The sequence below is a fragment of the Podarcis bocagei genome, assembly GCF_964188305.1.
Source record: "Podarcis bocagei genome assembly, chromosome: 3".
In the NCBI taxonomy this organism is placed as follows: Eukaryota; Metazoa; Chordata; class Lepidosauria; order Squamata; family Lacertidae; genus Podarcis; species Podarcis bocagei.
Genome location: NC_138127.1, coordinates 69,087,943 through 69,114,927, shown reverse-complemented (window position 1 = coordinate 69,114,927; position 26,985 = coordinate 69,087,943). Strand labels below are relative to the sequence as shown.

General features: G+C 40.9%; 2 protein-coding genes across 6 annotated transcripts; both read left to right on the top strand.

Moving 5' to 3' along the window:
• Nucleotides 1-776: 776 nt before the first annotated feature.
• Nucleotides 777-11,638, top strand: RNF212 (ring finger protein 212). Of its 5 annotated transcripts, none has more exons than XM_081187919.1 (10): nucleotides 777-1,171; nucleotides 2,524-2,585; nucleotides 3,761-3,835; nucleotides 5,397-5,453; nucleotides 6,409-6,476; nucleotides 7,190-7,235; nucleotides 7,961-8,024; nucleotides 9,290-9,362; nucleotides 10,334-10,542; nucleotides 11,489-11,638. In XM_081187919.1, the coding sequence occupies exons 1-10, from the start codon at nucleotides 1,060-1,062 to the stop codon at nucleotides 11,554-11,556; spliced, it is 834 nt and encodes a 277-aa protein (XP_081044045.1). In that variant the 5' UTR covers nucleotides 777-1,059; the 3' UTR covers nucleotides 11,557-11,638. The 5 variants fall into 5 exon arrangements, with proteins under 5 accessions (XP_081044045.1, XP_081044044.1, XP_081044042.1 ...); XM_081187918.1 differs by having other exon boundaries at nucleotides 7,187-7,235; XM_081187916.1 differs by having other exon boundaries at nucleotides 778-1,171; nucleotides 7,169-7,235.
• A 2,824-nt stretch (nucleotides 11,639-14,462) lies between these two features.
• On the top strand, nucleotides 14,463-22,431 carry LOC308583801 (sulfotransferase 6B1-like). Its single transcript, XM_081188141.1, has 7 exons — nucleotides 14,463-14,774; nucleotides 15,734-15,852; nucleotides 16,334-16,423; nucleotides 16,698-16,824; nucleotides 18,218-18,312; nucleotides 19,323-19,479; nucleotides 22,124-22,431. Exons 1-7 carry the CDS (start codon nucleotides 14,573-14,575, stop codon nucleotides 22,252-22,254), a joined length of 921 nt encoding a protein of 306 aa, XP_081044267.1. The 5' UTR covers nucleotides 14,463-14,572; the 3' UTR covers nucleotides 22,255-22,431.
• The last annotated feature ends 4,554 nt before the right edge of the window (nucleotides 22,432-26,985 follow it).

Sequence of the window (26,985 nt, the reverse complement as noted above, 5' to 3'; positions counted from 1 at the left end):
GGGATTCTCGGATAGACCCAGGCGTATAGACTTTTAAGTGTAGAGCAACCCACACAACCAATTTCCGAGTCCTTCCGGGTTGCGTTTTTGGGGAGTGTTGGCATGGGCTCCGTTTTGAGCTGGAAATGTAAGCCAGCCTCAAGCCCCTTAACGGTGGTCCATCATAGGTTGCTTAATCTCAGCCTGACCTCCCCCCCCTCCCCCCGCAATATGGCCAATGGCACGGCTACTACTTTCATAGCTGTCAACGTTTCCCGTTTTTTAAGGGAAATTCCCTTATTTCGAATAGGATTCCTCGCAAGAAAAGGGAAAAGTTGACAGCTATGACTACTTTGTAAGCTTCTCTCAGCTTTCGCACTGCACTCCAGGGCGATACAGGGACCAGAACTGTTGGGACCGGATTTGGACAGGCAGAGCAGACTCAAAAATAAAAAAATACAATAATAAAATAAAATAAACGACGATTATTTTCCACACGGCGTGACCTTGTGTTAAAAGAGAAGGGGCGGGGAACTTTATTTACTCCTCCCTGTTGCTTCAGGCGGGAATGCCACATCACATTTCTCCATGCATAACACGTAGCAGCTCTCAGTTCCGCAATGGTGGGCATTGGGAAAAATGCTTTGTTCCCCCCTATCTGGACCCAGAACGACCTATCGCAGCAGTGACAGAGCCACTCTGATATTTTAATGCCGTATCTCTGCGGCCTCCCTTCACAAACGAACGTCGTCAGCAGCGGAGGGAGGAGCCAAACCTTTCGCGTCACCGTTGCCTCTTCCCCGCCCCCTTCCTGACTCAGCGCTCAACCTGGTGTGGTGGGGGAGGGGCGCCGCGGCGCTGCTCGTTCTTGCGGGGAGGGGGCGGGGGACGAAGGCGGCTCTTTCTACCTGAGGCGAGCTGCCTCGTCCGCGAGGAGGAGGAGGCGGGTCTCCTGGGCGCCTCGGGAGGGGCTGGAAAAACCCTTTTCAAGTGAATGAGCTAAGGGGCAGCGCAGGTGTCCTCCTGGCTATGGCTCCGTCGACGGGTTGTAGATAAAACCCGCTCGCCTCCCTTCCCTTCATGGCTGCCCTGGTGTTCTGCAATGCTTGCTTCCAGAAGCCCCAAAGAGCCGCCCAAAAGTTCTGCCTGACCAACTGCGGCCATGTTGTCTGTGAGCAGTGCCTCCGGAAAGGTAGCCTCCCTATTCTACAAATAGCTACTTTTGCAAGAACATACACGAATTGAGGGAGTCTTGCCTCTTAGGACAGGTGTGCTGAGCCTTTGGCCCTCTAGGTGTTGCTGGACTACAGCACCCATCAGCCTCAGGAAGCATAGCCAACAGCCAGGGATGATGGGAGTTGTAGTTCAACAAAAACATGGAAGTCCCCCCCCCCACAGCTGCTCTAAAGGAATACTGTATTATGTTAAGGAACCTCAAGTGATAGGTCAAAGGCAGAACCTCAGTATGAACCCAAGTCTACTTTTTAATTCTCAAGGCAGTTCATGGCACAGGGTACTGGCAGTTATTGGAGGGGGGGGGGGGTCCTTCATAAAAATTGGACCTACAAACTTGCCCTGAAGTAGCTGCAGCAATGCAAACTGTGGCATATGCCATTCTCAATCTCAGGCATCCTCACTTCTAACCTTAAAATGTCTCCTTTTTGTGTCAACAAGCTTGTCCGTTGTGTCCAATAGTATTAAGCTTTTAAGATGAGCTTTTAATTTAGATTTAAGCTTTTAATTATTGTTCTGTGTTGTTTTTAATAGTATTTTATCGCATCGTGAATTTTGTTGTATACCACCCTCAGATTTTGCATGAGGGGTTAATCTATAAATAATTTTATACTGTAAATAAATGTATCTGATCAGTGGGTAGAGTTGCAAGGCCTTAACAACCTCCATCTCAACTCTGTACTCTGAGAAACAAATATACTGTTGTTTCTTTCCTGTGGCTGAAAAGTCATGAAGATATTGCTTAGGGGCACCAGTTATTACAATAACCATTATTTACTTATCCCACTCAATTTTTAGCATTAGCACATACAAAATAAATTAAAACCATTTTATTTATGTGCATCTGTCACATTTTAAGAGTAACACCAGCATTCTCCGTATTTTAAGTCAGGTGGATTTCAGTGGGAGTATTGCAATATCTAGACTTAAAATACAATCATCCTGTACATGTCTACTCAAAAGTAACTTCCAGTGGTGCTTACTCCCAGCTAAATAGTTATAGACTGCAGCCTTAACATCCTGGCTTGAATCCTGAATTCTCCACTTGTAATGCAAAAGCATCCATTCTGCAGAATTCTGCTCACATGATGTCTTGCTGGCAAGTGAGGCGACTTTCAGCAGCAAAACCAACAAGAGTCTGGTAGCACCTTAAAGACTAATATATGTTATGCCTTAATAGATCTGTTTATCTTTAAGGTGCAACATATGTATGTATTTATGTATGTATTTATATTTTTAATTCATCAAAGGTTACAACAAACATTTGCTAATCAAAATAACATTTACTATGCATTGGTCTTTATTTTATAGGTAAAAAAGATGAGTGTGTGATTTGCAGAGCTCCTTGTCGTACAATAGTCCTTTCCAAAAAGGTACAGAAAAACAGTTGCTTGCAACTACAACGCTGGAGGATTTACAAATGCTTAGTAACATAAATATTTTTTATTGTTATTTTAAAACTTAGTTATTTTGTCCTGATTCCACTGGAACATAATCTTTTAAAAAGTGTATTTTGATTTTGATCCCAGACCAACTACCTAGTTCTGTAACTATTCTGTAACAATTTTTTATTATTTATATGACTTACATACCAGTTTCTGTAAATAATCTCTTAGTGGTTCACAAAAGAAACATGCAAAAAAATAAAAATAAATGTACAGTGGAGTACTCAGGGTTGGTTGTAAAACCTTTGCTAGTATAATTCCAATGTTGTGCTGGCACTGGGACCTAGAGCCTAGATTAGTACAGTGGTACCTCGCAAGACGAATGCCTCGCAAGACAAAAAACTCACTAGACGAAAGGTTTTTCCGTTTTCGATTTGCCTCGCAAGACGAAATTTCCCTATGGGCTTGCTTCGCAAGACGAAAACGTCTCGCGGCTTTGTTTCCTTTGTCTAAAAACAAAGACATGTTTTGTTTATAAAGTTAATTTATTTTCCCTTCAATTTTTGAACTGCTCTTTACAGTATGTGTGACTTTAAAGAGCAGTTAATAAACTGTTGTTGTACCAAATTTGGCTTTGTTTCGACTTTTTTTGACCATAGGAACGCATTAATTGATTTTCAATGCATTCCTATGGGATTTCGTGATTCGCAAGACGAAAAATTCGCTAGATGACAAAAATTGCGGAACGAATTAATTTCGTCTTGCGGGGCACCACTGTATCGTGGTAGCAATTTGAGATTGCCCTTTATGTTCTGTGCTGTATGCAAGACTGAGTGTTTTTGTTTTTGTTTTGCAAAGTAGCTTATTTTTGTATACAGTGGTGTCTCAGGTTACAGACGCTTCAGGTTACAGACTCCGCTAACCCAGAAATAGTACCTCGGGTTAAGAACTTTGCTTCAGGATGAGAACAGAAATCACGTGGCGCCGGCGCGGTGGCAGTGGGAGGCCCCATTAGCTAAAGTGGTACCTCAGGTTAAGAACAGTTTCAGGTTAAGAACAGACCTCCAGAACAATTAAGTTCTTAACCCGAGGTACCACTGTATTTCAAAAAGATTGATATGCTTTGAATGTTTTTTGGTCATGTGTAATATATTTCTCTGCAGGTGAATTCAAATATCCAGTTGCTGTTTATGGAAATAGATGGATTATGCAAAACATATTCCAAAGAAATCACACAAGTGAGTTGTTTGTTATCTATTGGAGTGATTTTTCATCAGGAATATGCTAGAGATTATTTTCACCATCAAATTGTCACCAACCCAGAAGAAGAAATTCTTTAATGGATTTGGTATTGCCAATGAATATAGAGTACATCATATAGTTATTAGAAATTACTTATAATGTAATATTTTGTGCAATAAAATTGCATTTTGGTATAGAGCATAGGTGTGAGAACTTTAATTTAGCTTTAAGTGAAAAATTAGTATCTGAAGGTACCTGAAGAAGTGTGCATGCACACAAAAGCTCATACCAATAACAATTTAGTTGGTCTCTAAGGTGCTGCTGGAAGGAATTTTTTTATTTTGTTTCGACTACAGCAGACCAACACGGCTACCTACCTGTAAATTAACAGTTATTCTCATCTGAATAATTTTAGAGTTTATTTCATTTCTTACATTAATGGTTTGTTGCAAAATTTAAAATATTTTAATAAAAATGTAGTTAAGAACTTGAAATTATATATAATCCAGTAATTATGAAGTGGCCTTCATAATTTTATCCAGCAATTAAAATTTCTCTGGTGTCCCCTCAAGAACAATTCAAACTAGTTTGGAACTTGACCTTTAGACATGGGTGGTATATTATCAGATATCATGAAAAAGTTTCCTAAAAGGATTTTTTAAATGGTTCTTAGGATAAAGGAGTGAACAGAAGGTTTCATACACACAAGGCACTTCCCCAAATAGGAGCAAAGGTACAGAAAAGAAAACTAGGTTTAACTGCATCCAGTATTTTGATCAAATTTCCAGTTCTATGCTGTAACTTTCTTGCATAGAGACTTGTGTTGATTCATTTCCCTCCTGTATGGCGATGTGTCTCTTTGTCTTGCTCCTCCTTTAATCTGAATCTCAAAGAAGTTCCTGACTAATTATAGCCTGCAGATGCCATTGATTTGTATTGCAGTACAAAGGCTTCAAAGAAACAATGGCCACTGTCCTTGATAGACAAGGTTTAATTATGACAAACTTTTCTAATTAAAAAGTGACATCTATCAACTTGTTTTTTCAGATGGGCAAAGCTGTGAGACAGCCAACAACTTAAACCCATAATCTCCAAACAAATACAAACAATATTTTTTAATCAGTTCACTTTCTTCTCAGTTCTTAATGTGCATGCACACACACAATATTCTCAATAGACACTTGAGTGCTGCCACATGTGGAGGCCTTGAGACGAGCAGTTCACTGAGTGATCCATTGTGAAGTATGAGAGGTTCTGTCCTTTAGCATTTTGAATGGCCAGACCAGGCCCAATGGTAAAATGGCATGGGAACATCATGCTGGATGCCATTGAAGAGCCGTTCTGCAACTTAAGTTTCTTGCTTGGAGAGAACAGAATAGTGGCCTTAGAGTGAACTGGCTCTGGAAAAGTATGCATACTTGCTGCTGTATTAAATGAAAGGGTATGATGATTAGCATTAGGCATATAGTTTCTCTTATTTTTTATTGTTGTTCATCTAGCTGTTCATCATGGCAACATAATTGAATGACATGTAATCCTATTTTTCTTCCTTTCTAGATTGCCCATTTCCAAGAAAAACACAGAAGACGGTTATTAGCAAACTACAAAGGAAAGGTTATATATATATATTTATACCCCCTTTTCCCCCTGATGGGACTCAAAACAACTTACAGATAAAAACAAGAACTACTAAAAACATAGAAAAATAAATCATTAAAATGCAATTGAACACTGATTAAAACGATATATATATATATAAAATCTGTGTGAAACATGTCCACAATTACAATAAAAACAGCACGGCCCCAGCCCTTTCATTAAAAGCAAACAGTTCTCCGAAGCCTGTTGTTTCAAGATAGTCTTCACTTACTAGCGGAAGGACAGCAAGGAGGGAGCCAGTCTAGCTTCCCTAGGGAAGGCAGTTCCAAAGTTTGGAAGCAGCCACCGGGAAGGCCCTCTCCCACATCCCCACCAAGTGTGCCTGTGAGGGTGGTGGGACTGAGAGAAGGGCCTTCCTCAAAGGTACCTTGATTCTAGTTGATTTGAAATACTGGAGGGAGGTTAGAGGAAGTTATATTTATAGATTTATATTATACTACTAAAATGCAACAGATTGACTTACACATTTGCATTATTAATATTACATTACCGTATTGGCCTGAATATAAGCTGCACTCCCCCCCCCCCCCCAATTCTGCCTGTGCGGCTTATATTCGCAACCATATGCTGCTGGCAAAGCGGCACAGCTCCCCCCCAGAAGCAGCCCAGATATTGTCTTTTTTCTTTTTCCCTCTTCAATTTTAAAGGTGCAGCTTATTTGTGGGTGCCGCTTATATTCGGGCCAGTACGGTACATGTCAAGAGGTGGGATAGGTGCAGTGGGTTCTTGTTTTAGAGAGATGATTGCCCAGTCCAGCCCTTTGTTTCATCTGCTAGTCAGAATGTTATGACTATGAGCAGCAAGCCACTTACTCTCAATCTCGTTAAAGACCATTGGACATTTGCAGTGGGTTGTGGATGACAACATAAATCATGAAGGTTAAATTACTGAAATACATTATTCTATACAGATTACAAAATTGGAAGGATATCTTAAGAAAGCAACACAACAAATGCAACATAAACAGCAAGTGCAACAGTAAGCAACATTTTAATTATTAGCCTGACCACTTAATTGTTGATAGTATGGGGTAAAGCTGTTTTGTGTACTTCTTGGAAAATATTTTATTATAGAAAATATTACACTGTATTGGGTGGAACTTTGGTATGATACAACAGAAATAATGTATTCTTAAATGGAAAAGAAATGTATTAAATCCTGTCAACATTCAAGTACAGTCTTATGAGAGTTTTATTTTTTGTGTGCAGTTTTCAAAATCATCTGCAAAATTGCTTCATTGAAATCCAGATAAGATATATATTTGTGATCTGATGGAATTGTTTGCTTATCATTGATAGCAACTTTAAAAGTTGCAATTCCATGTCGACTTAACTGTAAGCACCATTGAACCCAGCAGGCACACTTCTAAGTAGGCATGTAAAGGATTGTACTGTAAATCTCTAAAGGAATTATTAACCACTGAATTATTCATAAAGGTATTTGAAGAATGCAGTTATGCTTGTAGCCTGTTAGAAAAAGGACAAATGGCATGAGATCTTATATAGTTTCATATAAGATAGAAGTTCACTCCAAAAAAGCTTTAATAAGGTATAGTTTTACATAGAGATGCTGCAATATTCTGTTGTTTATAACTAAACAAATTAAATATAACATGGCAAGCTTAGTGGTTTAAAAAATCTTTAATGGTGTTTTATTTTAACATTTAGCAGCTTTCAATCTCAAATCAGTAGGTCTTCACCAATGGAAACAGATTATGTGCCGTCTTCAGTGAGGAAAGTAAGTGTCCTTCTCTTTTCTGTGTCAAATTAGGTGTAATTAGGAATCTTCCACTCTAATACCCAGATAGATAAAGCGATGTGTCAGCAGGGAGAGTGGCTTCAATATGAGGGGATACTCAATTTAGGCAATAGCAACATATGGGTTTGTGCTTGGGGGTGACACTGTGGAACAGGTTTTCTCCATGTGGGTCTCTTTACATTACCTTACATATTCCAATCTTCTTTTCCTGATCCCATTTGCACTTGGATTGTGAACATTCAGGAAGGGGCTTGTCACCTTAGTAGCATTGAGAAACAAGAGTTACACTGAGACTGTGAAATGAGCTTTGTAATTGCTCTTCTTCAGGAGGGTTTAAAACCTTGCCTTCCATTCTGTCTTCCGTTCTGCTGGCTAATTGTTTTGCTTAGTGCTGTTTATTCCGTTTATTGTTTTTGCAAATTTTTATTGCAATTTTTTATTTTATTTGTTTTACTTTTTTGCATGATAGCTTGAGCCTCTTGGAAGGTGGTTAACAGATTATTTTAGTAAATACAGAATAGGTTAATAAAGCACTTTATTGAATTTAAGTAGTACAAGTTAATACTATCTCCTTGTCAAGAAACAATCAAATTACTGGCAAGCAAAAATGTCCATGATACAGCAACAGTTTGTTTAAAAAACTGAAATTATTTATTTTCTATGTTTTTACATATTATACTGTCAATTTTTCTGAATACATCTAGACCGAAACAACTACTGGACCAACCAGGATATCATTGATAAGCCCACCTCAGAATGGGCATATGGGTAAGAAGATATAATGACCAATTTTTAAAAGCTGAGTAGGAATAGGTATAATTTAGCTTGCACCCTGATAATGGTTTTGTTCATGCACACCTACCACCACTTGCTACCCTTGAGGATGGGACAGGGTAGAAGGTAGCTGAGATGATATTTTAAACACTCAAAAATTCCTTGAGGGTTTTCAGGAATTCAGATTGAATACTTGAAGGAGCCAATTCCTTTTAGAGAATCATGCAATGTCTAACAACCCTACATTCTGTTCAAAGGGTAGCTTGGCTAGTCTGCTCAATACTTAGTTAAACTTTATACCATATATGTCAGCCTTTTGATACTAAGATTCATACAGGTGAAAAGTTTTCAGACTTTTCTAATAAATATAGTGCTTTGGACTACATAGATTTCAGTTTCTAACTTTTGTGGAAGAAGCACTGTTCACATTTTCATCATATATAGAAGTATTTTAACAAATTTGATTCATCAGTACAGTGGTACCTCGCAAGACGAATGCCTCGCAAGACAAAAAACTCGCTAGACGAAAGGTTTTTCCGTTTTCGATTTGCCTCGCAAGACGAAATTTCCCTATGGGCTTGCTTCGCAAGACGAAAACGTCTCGCGGCTTTGTTTCCTTTGTCTAAAAACAAAGACATGTTTTGTTTATAAAATTAATTTATTTTCCCTTCAATTTTTGAACTGCTCTTTACAGTATGTGTGACTTTAAAGAGCAGTTAATAAGCTGTTGTTGTACCAAATTTGGCTTTGTTTGGACTTTTTTTGACCATAGGAACGCATTAATTGATTTTCAATGCATTCCTATGGGATTTCGTGATTCGCAAGACGAAAAATTCGTTACACGACAAAACTTGCGGAACGAATTAATTTCGTCTTGCAGGGCACCACTGTATATAAGCGAGATCCAGAGGAACATATAGATAGTTAGGAAGATAATAAAAAACCAAATTACAGAAAAATAATATAGGAGTAGATAATGTTTATTAGTTTTTTAATGTTATCATTGGATTTGTAACTTTTTACAAAACCATGGCCCATTTGTAATGGTAAAAACATTGTTGCTGAAAGTTTGACTGTCAATCATCTTGCTGGCTTCAAACGTAATAGATAATTTCAAGTAATCCAAAGGATACATTGACATTTCACTTTTTCAAGAGGTATATTATATTTATGCATTTCTGGATATGTGCTTTCAAAATAGTGTAGTATGCCATCTAAATTCTTAAATGTTCTAATATATTCAGGAATGTTATTTACAGGTAGTGTTACATGGAGAGGTTCTCAATTGTCTGGAATGACTTCTTCTCAAAACAGTTCATCAGGCTCTGTAAGGTAACTAAAACCAACTTAGCAGTAAGAGTCAACTTTTGAAATGCAAGGGGCGTGTTTTTCCACTTTGGGCTGCAACCCATACCCCCTTATGCAGGACTGTGAATGCGGGGCGTTGGATTGAGTGGAGGCATGTGAGTGGCCAGGCTGTAGGTGCACCAGTAGCTGTGCGAAGCAGCGGTGAACAACTTGGATTGAAGATTTATTTATTTAACACCTTTCCTCATAAGATTTCAGGGCGGTTCACATCTAGGAATTTTGTTTCTCCAAAGAAAAAAGTTATCATTCAAACTGGCCTCCGTTTTCAAATATATCTTGCTTGAAATTTTTATTTGTGACATTTTTATTTATTGTGTTAAATATTAATAAAATGTTTGCTTTGTTGAAAACGAAATCCTAATCTTAATATCTCCCTTCTTTTTTATTCTGACGGAATAAAACTTCCAAGAATACATTCACCAAATATGTGGAATGTACCTTGGTATTTTTTTTCTCTTGTGGGGTATCTCCTAACAGTACAGTACAACCTCTACTTACAATCATAATCCGTTCCGGAGGCCCGTCGGCTAGACGAAACCAGGCACTAGTAGAGGTGCCGTTGTGCGCATGCGCATTCGGCGACAGCATGCTTCTGCGCATGTGTAGAGGTGGCAGCCGCTTGTGCGCACATGCAGATGGCAGAAGCCGCTTCCGCATGCACGAATCGCGGCAAACCCAGTGTTTACTTCTGGGTTTGCCATGTTCGCAACTTAGAACGTCTGCGAGGCGGATGTAATTTATTACTTTTCCGTTTTGTCATTTCCATAATACACAAAGTTTAATAAATGTTTAACAGTCTATAAATGTAGCAAATAAATAATAAAAGTCATGCCTCTTGCTAAACAAAAATGTACATCCTGCTAGAATTGATTATACAATAGGCCTACCTTTCTCAATATGAGATATAGACACTGTCTTGTCCTTCTACTTTTTAGGTCATTGTCCTTAAGAATGCCAAATAGGGAGACTTCTTATATGTCACCATTCGTATCAACACAAAATAATAGAGATCAAACGCCAGATGGATTTGGACAAAGAACTATGCAGCATTATCGATGCACACCAACACCTTCACTCTCATCAGTGACAAGACAGCCGATCAGCCTTCCCAATCTTTTACAAAGGCAGAATTTAGGTAAGCAAGGTTAGTGAGTGACAGAAATGACCATATCAAAAATTAAATTTATATTTAGTGTAAAGTGCACTGTACAGTGGTACCTTGGGTTAAGAACTTAATTCGTTCTGGAGGTCCGTTCTTAACCTGAAACTGTTCTTAACCTGAAGCACCACTTTAGCTAATGGGGCCTCCCGCTGCCGCTGCGCCACCAGTGCGCAATTTCAGTTCTCATCCTGCAGCAAAGTTCTTAACCCGAGGTACTATTTCTGGGTTAACGGAGTCTGTAACCTGAAGCATCTGTAACCTGAAGTGTCTGTAACCTGAGGTACCACTGTATTGATTTGTTGGGGTAGTAATACCACTGTGTGAGCCTGGCAAGCAATTGCCTTCTGAAAATAATACAAGCTAGGCTATCATCCTGTGGTCCCTGGAGTGGTGTTCTATCCTTTGGGCAAAGGCCCATGGGCAGAGGAGAAGGTCCATCCTGGCAAACCTCCTTGTGGCAAGTGCAACAGCAAAAAAGGGGGATACCATGGGTGGATTAGGAGGAGGCTTTTCTAGATCCCCTGACACACAAATAGACCCTGAATAGGGAAGGGAAACACAATAGCCTTGGAGACAGAGTACTTATTTTTATTCCAATCAATCAATCAATCAATTTAGTTCAACAATTTATATACGGTGGTACCTTGGGTTATATACGCTTCAGGTATATTTGGAGAAATATATATTAAATGACATTCTATGATGTCAAAATTATATCTGGCATTGGCCACATGCAGAATTGCTGCTACTAAAATGTGAACCTTCCTTATTTTTAGGTTGAAAGCAAGTTTTTAAGAATTTGTGGCTCAATATGATTTCTTCCATTTTCAGTTTATTTATTTGCTATTGTGATAATTAATGTGTATGAATAATGCATTTAATTTTGGGTAATGAAATTTATTCTGGTTTTAAATCTCTCCTTTCATAGGTTCCACTAGTCTTCCAGGACATTCATTACACCTGCAAACACCGTTCAACAGAGAACTCATCCGCTGAATATTTTAAAATGTATATAAAAATATATATAAAGATTCATACCACTGTACAGTATCTGGCTTGATTAAAAAGTTAAATTTTTTTGTCATTGCTTTTTATTGTGCTATTCTTTCGGAGAAAACAAAATAATACAAGCTAGGCTATCATCCTGTGGTCCCTGGAATGGGGGCAACCTAGAGCCCAAAGGATAGAACATCGCTCCCATTATTTTAATAATCAGAAGGTATGTTCACACATCATACTAAGTCAGGCTTGCTGGTTTGTTGATCAGGCTTGAACAGTATGCTGATGCTTGTTTGCTCCTGCTTTGCTTGCACCCCTGGTAAAAGTGGAGAAACAAAGCAGAAAACCTCCATTAAACTGGATGTGTCTGGCCAGGCTTTAGAAGGTGCCGCTTAAAGGTAGAGCTCATTCAGACCTCACCTTTCAGGATACAAGTCCTTATAAGGCGGCTTAGAGGTAAGAAAGATACATGAATGAAACCACATTAAAAGATAGCAATGCATCAGGATCCTTATAAGGGCTTTGACCACCAGCTGCCCTGTGGAAAAGGGTTAAAGATTAGCTGGAATTGGCTCTGATGTCATCTTTGCCTACCCGCACCCCAATTCTTTGCTGGGATGTATTTTTTAAAATTTACAGTACTTCACAGCTCATTATTAGAACATTCTTTTTTGAGTGGACCTGTTAAGCTTTCCAAACTTTTAATGTTGGTGGCACACTTTTTAGACATGCATCATTTCGCGACACAGTAATTCAGTTTTACTAGCAAACCAGAAATTAAACTAATCCCTTTCCAGCCCTGGGAGGGTTTGTGTGACACATCTGCACACTGCAACCGACACACTAATGTATCACGTCACACTAATGTATCACAACACGCAGCTTGGAAAGCTCTGGGCTAGTCTAATTGTCAGCAATTGTGAATATTGTAGTTACCGGTAATTCACATTTGTTCACCCAGGATAAAAAAGATGTGTGAATTTGGACATGGCTATCAAATTAAAATACAAGATTTCCATCTGAACTTACTTGCAGATTAGAATGTTTGTCCTAAAAGTGGTAGGGGGGTAACAAAACCTTTAAAAGATTAACCTGACAATGAAAATGCAGAACTGGCCAGTTTCAGGGTCAGTTTGGTTTCATTGGGGAAATCTTAGTGACCTGCTATTTGTTAATCCTCTGTTACATTAAAGCTTGTTGATACGCTGAGAACTTTAGCTGTAAAGCAAACATGTTTTTTTAAGTGACTGGATGCTGTTATGGCCTTGCCAGTTTGATACATATACCTTCAGACTTCTCCTTTTGCAAAAGCTATTTAACACTGCAAAGTATGCAGACTTGTTATCATCATAAAAGTTTGTGAACATACATTACAACCCTGTGTCTACTTAGAAGTAAGTAATAATGAATTTACTCTGAGGCATTCCTTTACCTGGGAGTAAATCACATTGAGCACAAGTATATTTCTGGGAGTCATATATATATATATGTAGGAAGCAGTGTAGGAATTTTTTATGTGTACTTACCAAAGTTCTGAGAGACGGGTTTAGATATTTTGTATTAAGAAATCCTAAATGTCTGAACAAACATTTAGTTTTATCCTATCTAGAAAGTAAAATAAAGCAGCCACGTCTAATTTACCCTGTTCAGTAAAATGCCCCTCAAATCTGGGCCTGTTTAATTCCATCAGTTTTGAACGCGAGTAAAGTGCTACAGGATTGGCAAACACATTTTATGAAGGAATAATAGATATTAAAGACTAATTTAACTTCTTCAAATCTTCCATGCCCCATCCATAAAAAGAAGTTTTTAATTTACTTTTTTTAATTTTTTTTTTACAAACGGGAGCCTATGAGTGGAATTCAACATTGCACTAAGGTTCCATCAATGCAAGTAGTTCTGCCTGGCAGACAGAACGATCTCCCTGCCCCTCCGGTGTGTTTGTGCAGATCTTGTCCTCCAAAACTGACTTTCCAGCACAATCAATGTGCATAGCACAGCCCAAAACAGTGAGCAAAGCTCTTGCATTAATGTAAGCAGCTCTGCTGCCGCCTAAAGCATTGGCCCTTGTCCATATGGATCATTCCTGACAATAAGGCAACAACAGTTAACACAAAATTAGGGGTGTCGTTACTGGCACACTATGGCTGTAATCCTAAACACACTTAACAGTTATTTCTTTAGTAGGATATATAGCTTCCCACCCCCGCAATATACCGTATTTTTCGCTCTATAACACGCACCCGACCATAACACGCACGTAGTTTTTAGAGGAGGAAAATCCGTAGGCATGCCACCCGTACGCATTTCCTCCATAACACGCACAGACATTTCCCCTTACTTTCTAGGAGGAAAAATGTGAGTGTTATGGTGCAAAAAATACGGTACTTCCCAGAGTGGTTAACAAAGGGTGCTTCCAGATGGATGGTTAGAGTTCTCCTGGTGCATGCAAGTTTCTTTCAGTAACCAAAGGATGCCATTGGTAACAAAATAAGAGTCTGCATTCTCACCCCATCCCATATAATCGGAAATGAACCTTTCTGTGGGAATCCGATAAGTGGATATATGAATGCCAGAAACCTGTTTCATATCTTACTTGATACACTTTCAAATTCTAGAGCACATTCTTAAGCTCTATAATGCTTGTTTCACAGAGTTCCCAAAGAATACCAAAAGATAATTACATAAAGAGACAAGGAGCTACTTCATGGAATGGTTTCCAGCTGCTTTTCCCCTCCTACAGGGCCTCGGGTGTTGCAATGTCATTTCCAAGTGATTTTTTCCCCTGAGAAAGCACCCAGCTCAGCCAATATTGTGTAATTCATATTTTCATAAAACGGGAATGTTCCAAGCCAGAGGCTCAATTGGGTACATAGTGTACAAGTTCCTGTGATTCAGAATTGCTAGGTCCTCCTCATATATATCCTTATAGTGCAACTACTGGTTATGCAGAACCAAGTCTGTCTCTTGAAAAGGAATGTGAAAAGACCGAGGCAGCCTACAAGAGTAAAGCATGGCCAAGAAAAAGCCGCGTTTTGTGGAAAATATAGACAATATTTTAGCTACAACTCAAACTAAGGAGAATGAGGAGCTGCTGTTTACATTCAGAGGAGTGCTGTATCCAAAACGCCTTTGTAGTCTTGAGACCTTTGAAGCAGTAGCAGCCATGGAAGCGAGAAAGGACGATAGGCTGATTGTTGCTTATCCAAAATGTGGTGAGTATCCAGCTTTTAATGGAATTAAAGAGGAATGGATTGGGTTACCAACTGCTATCTGATCACATACGATTCATATGTTTATTTCCCCCATGTAACCTGGATTTACAGTTTCCATGTTTTGTTGTGCTTTTCATAAACGGGGATTTTGAATGCAAAACCTGCAAACCTGAGCAGCTGACTCCACAATGAATAATAAGCTGTTGTGTGGAAGTGCCTTCTATTAAAGTTTGAACAAGGAAACCAGTGTTTATTTGATACCCAAAATGAACTGAAATGGGTCCCAGGTGCCCGGGTTTTGGGGTGCCTGGATTGACTCTTTCCTCAGTGGCTGAGCACCCCACAACAGCCATGAGCAGTGACTCAAGGCCCTCTTTTATGTGGAGAGGAGCTGTGTGCCTCATAAGTCCTTGGCTCCAACCCATCCTCCATTTGGCTCAGTGAGGCCTCTGAAATGGAAAGTATAGTCTCTTCCAAAACTAGGCAGCACGTTACCAACAACAGGTAGGGAGGAGGCTGCGGCAAGGCTGGGCTAGGGCCAAGTGGGGAGGAAGCTGTCTCACATAAGAAGAGGGAATAAAAGGCTGCAGTCTCCAGGGCCAGCCAAGGGGCTTGCATGGTGGCGACAGCCATTTAATCTGGATTTATCATTTCCGTGTTTTGTTGTGCTTATCAGAAATGGTAAATGGGGATTTTGGATGCCGTTGAAAACCTGCATGCATGAGCACCTGCGTCCACAATGAATAAGCTGTCATTTGAAAGTACCTTCTGTTGCAATTTGACAAACAAACCTTGCATGGTGTCTATGGCTTTGTTGTGACACTTGGTGTGGTCTTGTGACCCTCTGGTTGAAAATCTGTGATTAAAGTTGACTGGCATAGATGAACATAACTTTGCATTTGGTTGCGTAACTTAAGCTCCAGCAAACCATATATGTCTTAATTGCATTTATGTTGTAGGTACTAACTGGATGCTCAAAATAGTAAATGACATGATAGCTGTGATTCCAAGTTACAAGGACTTACCACCAATAGAAAACTGCCCAATACTTGAATTTGGACCGCCCACAAAACTTCAGGTTGGCATGATTTCCAAGTTACTCTAGCAAATGCTTACATGTGCCACACAGAAGGCGGACACTTTACAGCTATTATATGTGATTGTGTAGCATACATAAGAGATAGAGTTAGATTTGTTGAACATTGAAGCCAGTTTTCGATAAACACAGAAAATATACTTCATTTATATCAATTTACAAATGGAAAGCAAAATAGAATATACGTGTCATCCTATGTTCCTCAGAGGACATAACCATTTACTTGATGGAGGTGCTTCTCAAAAACAGTGAATTATCCCTAATACTGTATCTGTACTTTTTGCATTTCATTTCATTACTACTACAAACCCATTGTTTACTTTGTTGTTTTCTATTTTTATCATGTAACTCAAAGTACTAATCCCCCCCCAATTATATGAATCAATAAAAAGGAGGAAATAACAACTTCCCTAGATCCTGAAATGACAACAACAGATCAACATTCCTTTAATTCTCATTCCAGGAGCTGGAAAAGCAGCCTTCTCCGCGTATTATTTCTACACATCTCCATTATGATAACATTCCGAAATCTTTTATTGAGAAAAAGGTGAAGGTAAGTGACTAGGCTCCTATGAGATATTGAAGGAGTCTCCTAAAACCTGTGTGAGAGGCTCTCGCCCAGAGCCCAGCAAGCAAGACTGAGAGCTTGATGCTCCAGCCCTGGAAGGTTCTGGGGTTGTTGTGGCTACACAAGATTTCAGGTTCACGTGCAATTCTCGGAACCTAACCCCTGCGCAAGTTGCTAGTCAACTGTAGTTCATATCACCAGATGACATAACTTGCTTTAAGCAACAAAATCTAATATCTCTTTCTTTCTTTTTAAATAGATGCTGGTCGTTTTCCGAAATCCCAAAGATGCTGCTGTATCCTATTATCATTTTTACAACAAAAACCCTGTTCTTCCAGATGTCGGTTCTTGGGATGATTTTTTTCCAAAGTTCATGAGTGGGGAAGGTATATAATATTAGAAGTTCTCACTTTCTGTATTGCTGAAACTTCCCACAAAGTATTTGTGCACAATGTCTTTTCAGATGAAATGGAAACGAGTTTCAAATGAGCAGGGCTCTCGATTGCAAGAAGAAGCCCACAGACGATGTTTCTTTTACTCAGATTTGCATCATCAATTGATAATGAGATTGTGTTGTTGTTATTATTATTATTATTATTTATTAGATTATATATTGCCCTTCGTCAGAAGGTTTTAGGGCGGTTCATATTATATAAAAAACTGGAATCTTACAGTGGCACAGAGGGCTATTGCCTACCACAAAGGAGAAACCCAGTTAATCTGAAGGAGTTTTAGAGCTCAGACTGATTTCCCCCCCATGTTTCTAATTTCAGATTAGTCAATGCTGAACATACTTATGCAGGATTTCCCCCATGACATCAGGACTTCTGCAGCAATCATGTCATTTGTTTTAAGAGCTTAACAAATGGCAAATTCTAAATAGTCACAACCACCTTTGTTTTTTGACCTGTCCATTTCAAGAGATACACGCACATTGGTCTCAAGAACTGGACAACTTAGAAATAGTCAACCACCTCAGCAAGGAAAACTCTGGCTGCACTTGCCCTCTTCTGCATGTATAATATCCCTTTTCTTGAGACATTTTATACCAGCCCTTTAGTATAATAGGTATAGATGACCCTCGTGTCCCTTTCCAATTCTACAATTGCATGGTTCAATCATAAGAATGAATATTATGTTCATTTATATGAGCAGCAACAGTTTTTAAAAGCCTTGCAGACAGGCCACATATGGTAAAAGACATTCCCCTCACCCTTCTTTCTATTCCCTTAGTGGCCTAGGCACCTATAGAAGATCAGTGGCAGCATCTCTTTCATATGCAGAAGGTTCCAGGTTTAATCCTCAGCACCTCCAGGTTCGCTTGTGGAAGAGCCCGTCCGAAACCCTGCCAATTCACGGCCAGTCATAAATGCCAAAGTGAATTTAGGCCTCCTTTCAATTTCTGATGATTTGTGTACAGATTTTACATGTCATGAAAATAGCTCCAGTGTTGGGTTAAAGTGAATGAATGAAGTGCTGTACCTTGGTTCTCGAACAGACTCCATTCCAGAAGTCCGTTCGACTTCTGAAAACGTTCACAAACCAAAGAACGGATTCCGATTGGCTGCAGGAGCTTCTTTCACTCAATCGGAAGCCGTGTTGGACGTTCGACTTACAAAAAATGTTCGCAAACCGGAACACTCGCTTCCGGGTTTGCGGCGTTCGGGAGTCAAAACGTTCGAGTCACAAGGCGTTCGAGAACCAAGGTACAACTGTATTCTGATGTCATTCCCCCTCCCCCTCCATGCTTTGAAATATGCTGTTTGCATTTTATTTCAGTTTGCTGGAAATCCTACTTTGACTATATCTTTGCTTGGGACAAACATGTGGATGAAGAAAATGTCATGATCATCACGTATGAAGAGCTGAAAGAAGTGAGCATTCTTAGAAACTGAGATAATGATTTTACTTTTCTTCTATTATGGCTACTATTAAGTATGAGTATTTTATTCTATATGTATATTTCTCTTTTGTTAGAAGGTTTGGATATTTAAATGTCTTAAAAATTTTTTTTAAAAAAATATGGCCCCGCACTTGATTAAATACTAAGCACACCACTATGCCAGTGTGATTAAGTTTTGTGGTGTAATCTCTTTTTGCATATTGATAGGCTTGCACTTAATTTATTTTTGGGTTTTTTATAGTTTATTTGGGACTTTGAATAACTAAGTTTATTTTTTAATTAAAAGGAATATGGCTGATTGAATATATGACACACTGGAAATGGAAAAGATCGGTAGCAGATATTTGAAAAAAGAAATGTTTTTCAAGAATCTAAGTTACAGAAGCAAATAGAAAAGTAAATGATGGTACCTTCGCTGTGGCGGGAGGCAGGTGGCGCCGTGGGTTAAACCACAAAGCCTAGGACTTGCCGATCAGAAGGTTGGCGGTTCGAATCCCCGCGACGGGGTGAGCTCCTGTTGTTTGGTCCCAGCTCCTGCCAACCTAGCAGTTCGAAAGAACGTCAAAGTGCAAGTAGATAAATAGGTACCGCTCCGGCGGAAAGGTAAACGGCGTTTCCGTGCGCTGCTCTGGTTTGCCAGAAGCGGCTTAGTCATGCTGGCCACATGACCCGGAAGCTGTACGCCGGCTCCCTCGGCCAATAAAGTGAGATGAGCGCTGCAACCCCAGAGTTGGCCACGACTAGACCTAATGGTCAGGGGTCCCTTTACCTTTACCTTCGCTGTGACAATGTTTCTGTGTTTCCTTTCACACTGCACTTCTTTTGCTAATATCAGATGCACCACTTTAGGAAGCTATAGCACATACATTTATGAATATATTTATTTAGATGTTTAGCCTGCCCAATTATTGAGTCTTAGGGCTCTACCTTTGTACCAAATATATTTATGAAATCATAACTAACTTTACTGTTATTTTCCAGAATCTTCACGAAGGAGTGAAGCGCATAGCTGAATTTTATGAGCTGCCTCTGTCTGATGAAATGATTAAGTCTGTTGCAGAGAGCTCTACGTTCCAAGCAATGAGCAGTAAATCTGAAGAAACACATGGTCGGTTTGCTCCTGTCCTTTTCAGGAAAGGTACTGCAGTACTGTATTGATTTTATGCCACTCGTTTGCACTGAATTCTCTTTCTTCCAGTAACACAAGCGCCCTCTAGCGGTGCCATTTATGGGGGGGGAACAACTAAACATTATATTTTGTCAATACAGTGGTACCTCGGGTTACATATGCTTCAGGTTACATACGATTCAGGTTACAGACTCCACTAACCCAGAAATAGTACCTCGGGTTAAGAACTTTGCTTCAGGATGAGAACAGAAATCATGTTCTGGCGGTGCGGCAGCAGCAGGAGGCCCCATTAGCTAATGTGGTGCTTCAGGTTAAGAACAGTTTTAGGTTAAGAACAGACCTCCGGAATGAATTACGTACTTAACCCAAGGTGCCACTGTATCTTGAAAATAGTTTTGCTCCATTTCCCTCTTCCTCACTCCCATCCCACATATAGAACCAAAGTTCAAAAACACTGAGAAGCCCTAAAAAGCCTCTGTAAGACCATTCTGCAATAATTAGAACAAGGAAGTCTTCTGGTCCAGAAGAGTTTGCACATGTCATATTTTAAATAGGCCAAATTAGTCTGCAAAAGTAGAAGTTACTTGTGCTGTGACATCGCAGTTTTCTGCATTCTCTCCTATCAATAGTAATAATAATTATTTATACCCTGCCCATCTGGCTGTGTTTTCCCAGCCACTCTGGGCAGCTTCCCACAAAACACTAAAATACAATAACCTATTAAACATTAAAAGCTTCCAACTATGTAGAGTACGAGGCATAAAAACCATGAGTCCAGGGCAGCTCATGTTTTATTATGTCAATAATCAAACAAGACAACTAAAACTGTGAATAGTGGTCTAAGTGATCAGGGAGTTGGGGATCTTACTGAACTTGAAAGGTTCTAGGTGGACAAGCACAGGACTGCACAGTGGGATAGATGCAATTCAGTGGGGCTTATTTCCAAGTAGGTTGGGATAGAAATAATGCCTAAGTGTTATGACTGTAAACAGATTAGCCACAGTAGAGTTTGCCCATGCCATGTTTTAAATAGGCCAAATCAGCTGTTTATAACAAAGCAGCTTCTGCAAAAGTGGAAGTTACCTGTGCCATGACATCACAGTTTTCTGCATTGTCTCCTGCCAATAATTGCCAGTAATGTGGAATAAGAAGCATAAAAGCCATGAGCCGAGGGCGGCAAATAATGAAACAGTACAGTTAAGAAATTAAAAAGCAGTTTAAAACAACTTAAAACAGTTTTTAAAAAATTCTAAGCACAGTGGACTGCACTCCACGATCTTCACCCGGTTCAGGGATGTGTGACGTTTGCCAGTATTAAAAATGTTAGCACTTGGGTGAGGCTTGGAAATTACAATATTTGGGTCAAGGAACACAGAACAAAGCAGATCCAGGGATGGAACTGGAGCCAGTGGCATAGCATGGGGGGCCCATAGAGGCAGTTGCCCTGGGTGCAAACTTCTTAGGAGCCCAAAATTTCCACTTTTCGCTCATCTGAGCTCTTGAAGCTGCTGAGCCGCAGCTGCACCTCAGAGAGAGAAGCCACTCAGCATCCTCCTTCCCTGGTGTGCCCCCCTCCCGCCATTCCCCTACAGCCACAGGAACCTGATTCTGCCTCAGAACTGAAGCTGTGTGGCGGTGGCAGCACCTGCATGGTGTTTAAGGTGGCATGGAAGGAATCTATTTTTAAAAAACTTCCTCTTCTCTTGTCACACCCCTTGTAGAGGCAGGTCACCACTCACCCCCAACACCTCTCCCCCCCCCACACTCTCTGGCCATCCCTCTGCACCGCAGCTAAAAAAAGCCCCTCTGCGCTTTTGCCAGTGAAGCACCACAACTCCAGAACTTTGTGTGCCCCCTTAAGAGAGCCTAGTTCACTTAATAAACCCACCCACATATTGAGGGATAGAATCATAGAATCATAGAGTTGGAAGAGACCACAAGGGCCATCGAGTCCAACCCCCTGCCAAGCAGGATGTGTGGGGTATGCTGCTGCCTTGTCCCAGGTGCTAGCAATCCACAGTACGCCATTGGCTGGAGCTCAGAACCAAATAGTTTTCAGAGAATCTAGAGGCTGGGTGGCTTGGGGCAGCTCCAGGCAGGGAGATGGTTACAAAACTCCATTATCTAAGAGTAACAAGTTTAACCAAGGTGAGGAAACTGGTCTTTCCAACTTTCTTTGCCAGCAACTAACCTAAAAGAGAAATATTAAACTGCCAACACCCAATCTAATACACCCCTTAGCCTTTGCTTGTCTCAAAGATATTCCGCAAGGCAGCTGAGGTTTAGGATCAGAGTTTTCTCCTAGATGGGCTACCTTCCCAGGTTGACAAACCCAATCTGCCTCTCACTTCCTTCTACAGCGCATGCAGAAACCGCCACCTTGACCATTGGACCCAATGTTGGTCGCATCTGCTTATATACCTCTCAGTTGTTTCTGTCACTCGCTGTTGACATCTCCAGATAGCCCCAATCTGATGCATGTTAGTAATGTCTTTCCTTGGTTACACCCAAGCAAGTGTGCCTGGGGTTGCAGGATGAGACAGATGACAATACATTCACTTGTTTCAACATTCAGAAACCATAAATCTGTTATCTAAATCTCTATACAGAAAGGCATAAAGAGTGAGATTCAGTTCTCATTGTTTCTTTATAGGTGCTGTGGGTGACTGGAAGACTTTGTTCACTGAAGCTCAGAGCCAGGAAATGGATGCAAAATTTGAAGAGTGCTTAGCAGGAACTAAACTGGGTGCAAAGTTAAAATATGACCAATATTGTAAATTTTAAACCTTTGGATTTGGAGGTTATTATCTGAAGCCTTTCGGTTAAGAATAAAATAATGTTTAAGTGCTAGATACATTTATGCACGGGGAAAAAATGTTCTCAGTCTTTTTTGCTTTCAGGTCATGTACTCAAATTATAACATACTAAATGGGAAGAACATGAAGGTGTGCTATGAAATAATTTTGCTTTGGCACCGGGGGACGGAGAGCAGGCAGGGCGGGGCTGGTGAGCATCCTGGGGGCGGGGCACGCCGCCTGTGGGGCATTGGTGCCCAGTGCAGGCTGGGCAATGGCACCCTGCTAGGATCGCGCTGCCAGGGGTGGTGCGCTCCCCCAGCACTCTTCTTCTTCTGGCAGTGCTCACACTCACCTATTCAGTTGCTGCATTACCCAACTCCTTAAATGTTTACTTTTATAAACTCCTTCCTGTGTATATGGAGCCATAGGAAAGCTACATGCATCTGTTGCATCGCCCCCATATGTTTGTTGTTGTTGCTGTTTAGTCGTCTAGTTATGTCCAACTCTTCGTGACCCCATGGACCAGAGCACGCCAGGCACTCCTGTCTTCCACTGCCTCCTGCAGTTTGGTCAAACTCATGCTGGTAGCTTTGAGAACACTGTCCAACCATCTCGTCCTCTGTCGTCCCCTTCTCCTTGTGCCCTCAATCTTTCCCAACATCAGGGTCTTTTTCAGGGACTCGTCTCTTCTCATGAGGTGGCCAAAGTATTGGAGTCTCAGCTTCAGGATCTGTCCTTCCAGTGAGCACTCAGGGCTGATTTCCTTCAGAATTGATAGGTTTGATCTTCTTGCAGTCCATGGGACTCTCAAGAATCTCCTCCAGCACCATAATTCAAAAGCATCAATTCTTCAGTGATCAGCCTTCTTTATGGTCCAGCTCTCACTTGTAGGGATGATTGCGGAGTGGGGTCCGGAGGGAGCACACTTCCCCACCCGCAGGCAGCCTCAGCCTGCCTGCACGTGTGACCTTGGGGTGCGGATCACACACACCCCTCACAGACAAAGCCACGGCTGTCTGAACATAATTGCCTCTGTCTACCCTTTTGCGGTCTCAGTAGTCTGCGGTGCCCTGTCTGTAACCGTTGTCTTTGAGACCTTTTGTCTCTTTCGTCATACACTGTGCAAGGGGAAAATGACGCGGTGGAAACAGGTGCCAAAATAACTTTGTACCACCCCACGACCTCGGGACTGGAAGATGTGTAAAGGTCACAGCCCAAAATGTATCTGCCTGGTTTGCATATTTGTCTCAATAAAAGGAGGCTCCACAGGGCTGGCCGGCAGCTCGCTTTCAGCTCACCTGTGCACAGCTTACCTGCATTATCAACTCCTGCCTCATGTCCATCACTTCATCTGGCGCCCAGGTCCATGGGGCTGGTTTTACTCACTTCGCTCGGCAAGAAGAAGAAGAGTTTGGATTTGATATCCCAGCTTTCACTCCCTTTAAGGAGTCTCAAAGCGGCTAACATTCTCCTTTCCCTTCCTCCCCCACAACAAACATTCTGTGAGGTGAGTCAGGCTGAGAGACTTCAGAGAAGTGTGACTAGCCCAAGGTCACCCAGCAGCTGCATGTGGAGGAGTGGAGACGCGAACCTGGTTCCCCAGATTACGAGACTACTGCTCTTAACCACTATACCACACCGGCAAGAGCTACAGATGCGTCCCTGCATCCTCTGCAGTATCCCGGTGAGTATTGGAAGAAAGGAACGTGAGTATGGGGAGTTCCCTTTCTACGCAACAGCTGAAACATCGTAACGAGTTGCAGTGCCTACTTTTAAAAGCACTTAAATGTCCTACCGTATTTTTCGCTCTATAAGACGCACCCAACCATAAAGACGCAGCTAGTTTTTAGAGAGGAAAACAAGAAACAAGAAAGCAACACAAAGCCTCTTGAGTGAAGAGGCAGGAGCACTCCACCTCACTCAAGAGGCTTTGCATGGCTATCCCCGAAGCCAGAAGAGCAAGAGGAATCACTGCACACCGATCCCTCTCGCTGTTCTGGCTTCTGGGATAGCTGGTCAGCCTGCATTCGCTCCATAAGACGCACACAGATTTCCCCTTACTTTTTAGAAGGGAAAAAGTGCGTCTTATAGAGTGAAAAATACGGTAATTCATACCCAATGTCTGTGGTACCCTGAGGCTGGTTCCTTTAGGCTCCAGGATTGGGAACAAACAGGACAGACCCTGCACTCAGAGCCCAAAGCCCGAGTGTGAGTCCTGCAGGTTTGGCATTTCTGCCGAGATGCCATTCAGCATTTGGCTCAAATTCAGCGTTCTGCTGTCTTTCAGCATTCTGCTGTTATTCAGCGTTTTGCTCCCATAGAAAGAAAGGCTTTGCTTTCGGTTGTTAGACCACCATCCGCAGAATTTCAGCCTGTACTTTCTCTTATCAAGAGATAATCTTATTTCTCTTACCATCTGTTTGTTGGAAAGGTGATGTCTCTACTTTTTAAGATGCTGTCTAGGTTTGTCATTGCCCCCTATATGTGCAGCATAGTCTTTATGGGACTGAATTGTGAATCAGTTCATGTCTGGCATCGGCTATCAGCTAGGTAAAGGTAAAGGGACCCCTGACCATTAGGTCCAGTTGTGGCTGACTCTGGGGTTGCGGCGCTCATCTCGCTTTATTGGCCAAGGGAGCCGGCGTACAGCTTCCGGGTGATGTGGCCAGCATGACTAAGCCGCTTCTGGCGAACCAGAGCAGCACACGGAAACGCCGTTTACCTTCCTGCCAAAGCAGTACCTATTTATCTACTTGCACTTTGACGTGCTTTCGAACTGCTAGGTTGGCAGGAGCAGGGACCGAGCAATGGGAGCTCACCCCGTCGCGGGGATTTGAACCGCCGACCTTCTGAACAGCAAGTCCTAGGCTCTGTGGTTTAACCTACAGTGCCACCCAAACCCACAGCACCACCCGATCAGCTAGGTGGTCTTAGGCTAACCATTTTCTTTCATCTTGAGGCTTTAGCTTTTCATTCTCTATTGATACATAATTATCTTTGTTCATGGTCTTGGGTATGAACATGAAGGCGCGTGAAATAGCGTTACTGAAATTGAGATGGGAGATGGGAGGTTTTTTTTGAAAGGCACAGCATTTTAAAAAAAGAAGATAAGAAGTTGAGATGGTTCAGACTCTGCAGGATAACTGTTGAACTGGACTATGCTGACTCATTCAGATCTTATTAATTTGTATGTCTGAATATAGGAGTGGCTTTTTTATTTTGTTTTTTGTCCCCGTCCCCCTCCAGCAGCCAATAAATATATTAATGTCTAGAGACAATAAAATAAAAATTGGTTATTTTGGCTGGTAACAGCAGGTGTAGATGACCTTTCAGTACAGAGGGCAGAAAACAGTGAACAGGATACATGGCTCCTGAACAGGTAATACTTTTAATATTTGATCCATGTGTATGCATTGACACTTTTCTCCCAGGGCAGTTGTTATTTTGTTCTATGTACACATGTACGTACTCATAGCAATTTGCAGAATTGTGTGATTCCAGGTCAAATTCTCTACATAGTAGACAGGTGTGACTGTTGGTCTGATCACACACCAGAAACCTTAGCCCAAACATCACTGGATTTTTGTATTTCTCTAAATCATTACAAAAACTACAATGAACTCCCAGGATGTTCTCCAGAAACTTTCTGGTGAAGTGGGTCACATCATGTATTGGTTTAAAAAAATGGATGATACCATTCATCCTTCCTCAAAGGGCCTCATTTAGGGCACAGCAATTTCTCTTCCATCATCCCCAACACACACACACACACACACACACACACACACACACACTCTTTATTATCACACCAAACCCTATAAGTTAGGCTAGATTGACCTTCTCAAAGCCATTCTGTTATCTTAATGAATGAGTGGGGATTTGAAGCACTCATTTGGGAAAGAACCAATTACCTTGACCCTGTAGTCAGTTTTCAGAATAAAATGCCAAAATGTTTGAACCCTGGGTTCAAACTGAATAAAGGAAAATCCAAATTATTAACGAAAAGTTTACGTAATTCGGAACAAGAGGAACTGGAAAATACTACAGGTTTAAAGGCAGCCAATAACGTAAATTATTTGGGGGTTTGGATCACCAATAAGAATATAAACTTATATAAGGATAATTACAAGAAGAAGTGGAAGGAAATAAAAAAAAGAATTAGAGACTTGGGGAAAATTGAATTTGTCCCTGTGGGGGAGAATATCCACAGTTAAAATGATGGTTTTGCCAAAGATGATTTTTATGTTCCAAACAATACCTATAATTAGAGGCATAAAGTGTTTTAAGGAATGGCAGAAAGACCTTGCCAAGTTTATTTGGCAAGGGGGAAAACCACGCATAAAATTTAAGCTACTAAAGAGTTGAAGGGAAAAGGAGGCTTTGCGGTCCCTGACCTTAAACTGTACTTTGAGGCAGCGAGCTGGACATGGATTAAGGACTGGATATTAATTAAAAACATGGAAGTCCTAGATCTGGAGGGATGGGATATTGTGTATGGGTGGCATGGCTACATAGGCTATGGCAAGGTTAAATCCCACAAAGGATTTTTAAATCATATTGTGAGAAGGGCATTATATGAAGTATGGGAGGGGAGTAAAAAATCAGTAGTAACCAAAACACCATGGTGACTGTCACTGATGGAATCTATGTCGGTTCATAGATTAAATATGAACAGCGATTGGTTAACATACAAGGATTTAGTAGAGGAAATAAGTAG

Excerpts from the sequence above, each read along its gene's own strand:
- RNF212 (XM_081187915.1), top strand. The coding sequence starts at position 1,060 with ATGGCTGCCCTGGTGTTCTGCAATGCTTGCTTCCAGAAGCCCCAAAGA. Across the intron at positions 5,454-6,408 it reads TAGCAAACTACAAAGGAAAG|ATTACAAAATTGGAAGGATA; the intron begins GTTATATATATA and ends TATTCTATACAG. Across the intron at positions 10,543-11,488 it reads GCAGAATTTAGGTAAGCAAG|GTTCCACTAGTCTTCCAGGA; the intron begins GTTAGTGAGTGA and ends CTCCTTTCATAG.
- LOC308583801 (XM_081188141.1), top strand. The coding sequence starts at position 14,573 with ATGGCCAAGAAAAAGCCGCGTTTTGTGGAAAATATAGACAATATTTTA. Across the intron at positions 15,853-16,333 it reads GACCGCCCACAAAACTTCAG|GAGCTGGAAAAGCAGCCTTC; the intron begins GTTGGCATGATT and ends TTCTCATTCCAG. Across the intron at positions 16,424-16,697 it reads TTATTGAGAAAAAGGTGAAG|ATGCTGGTCGTTTTCCGAAA; the intron begins GTAAGTGACTAG and ends CTTTTTAAATAG.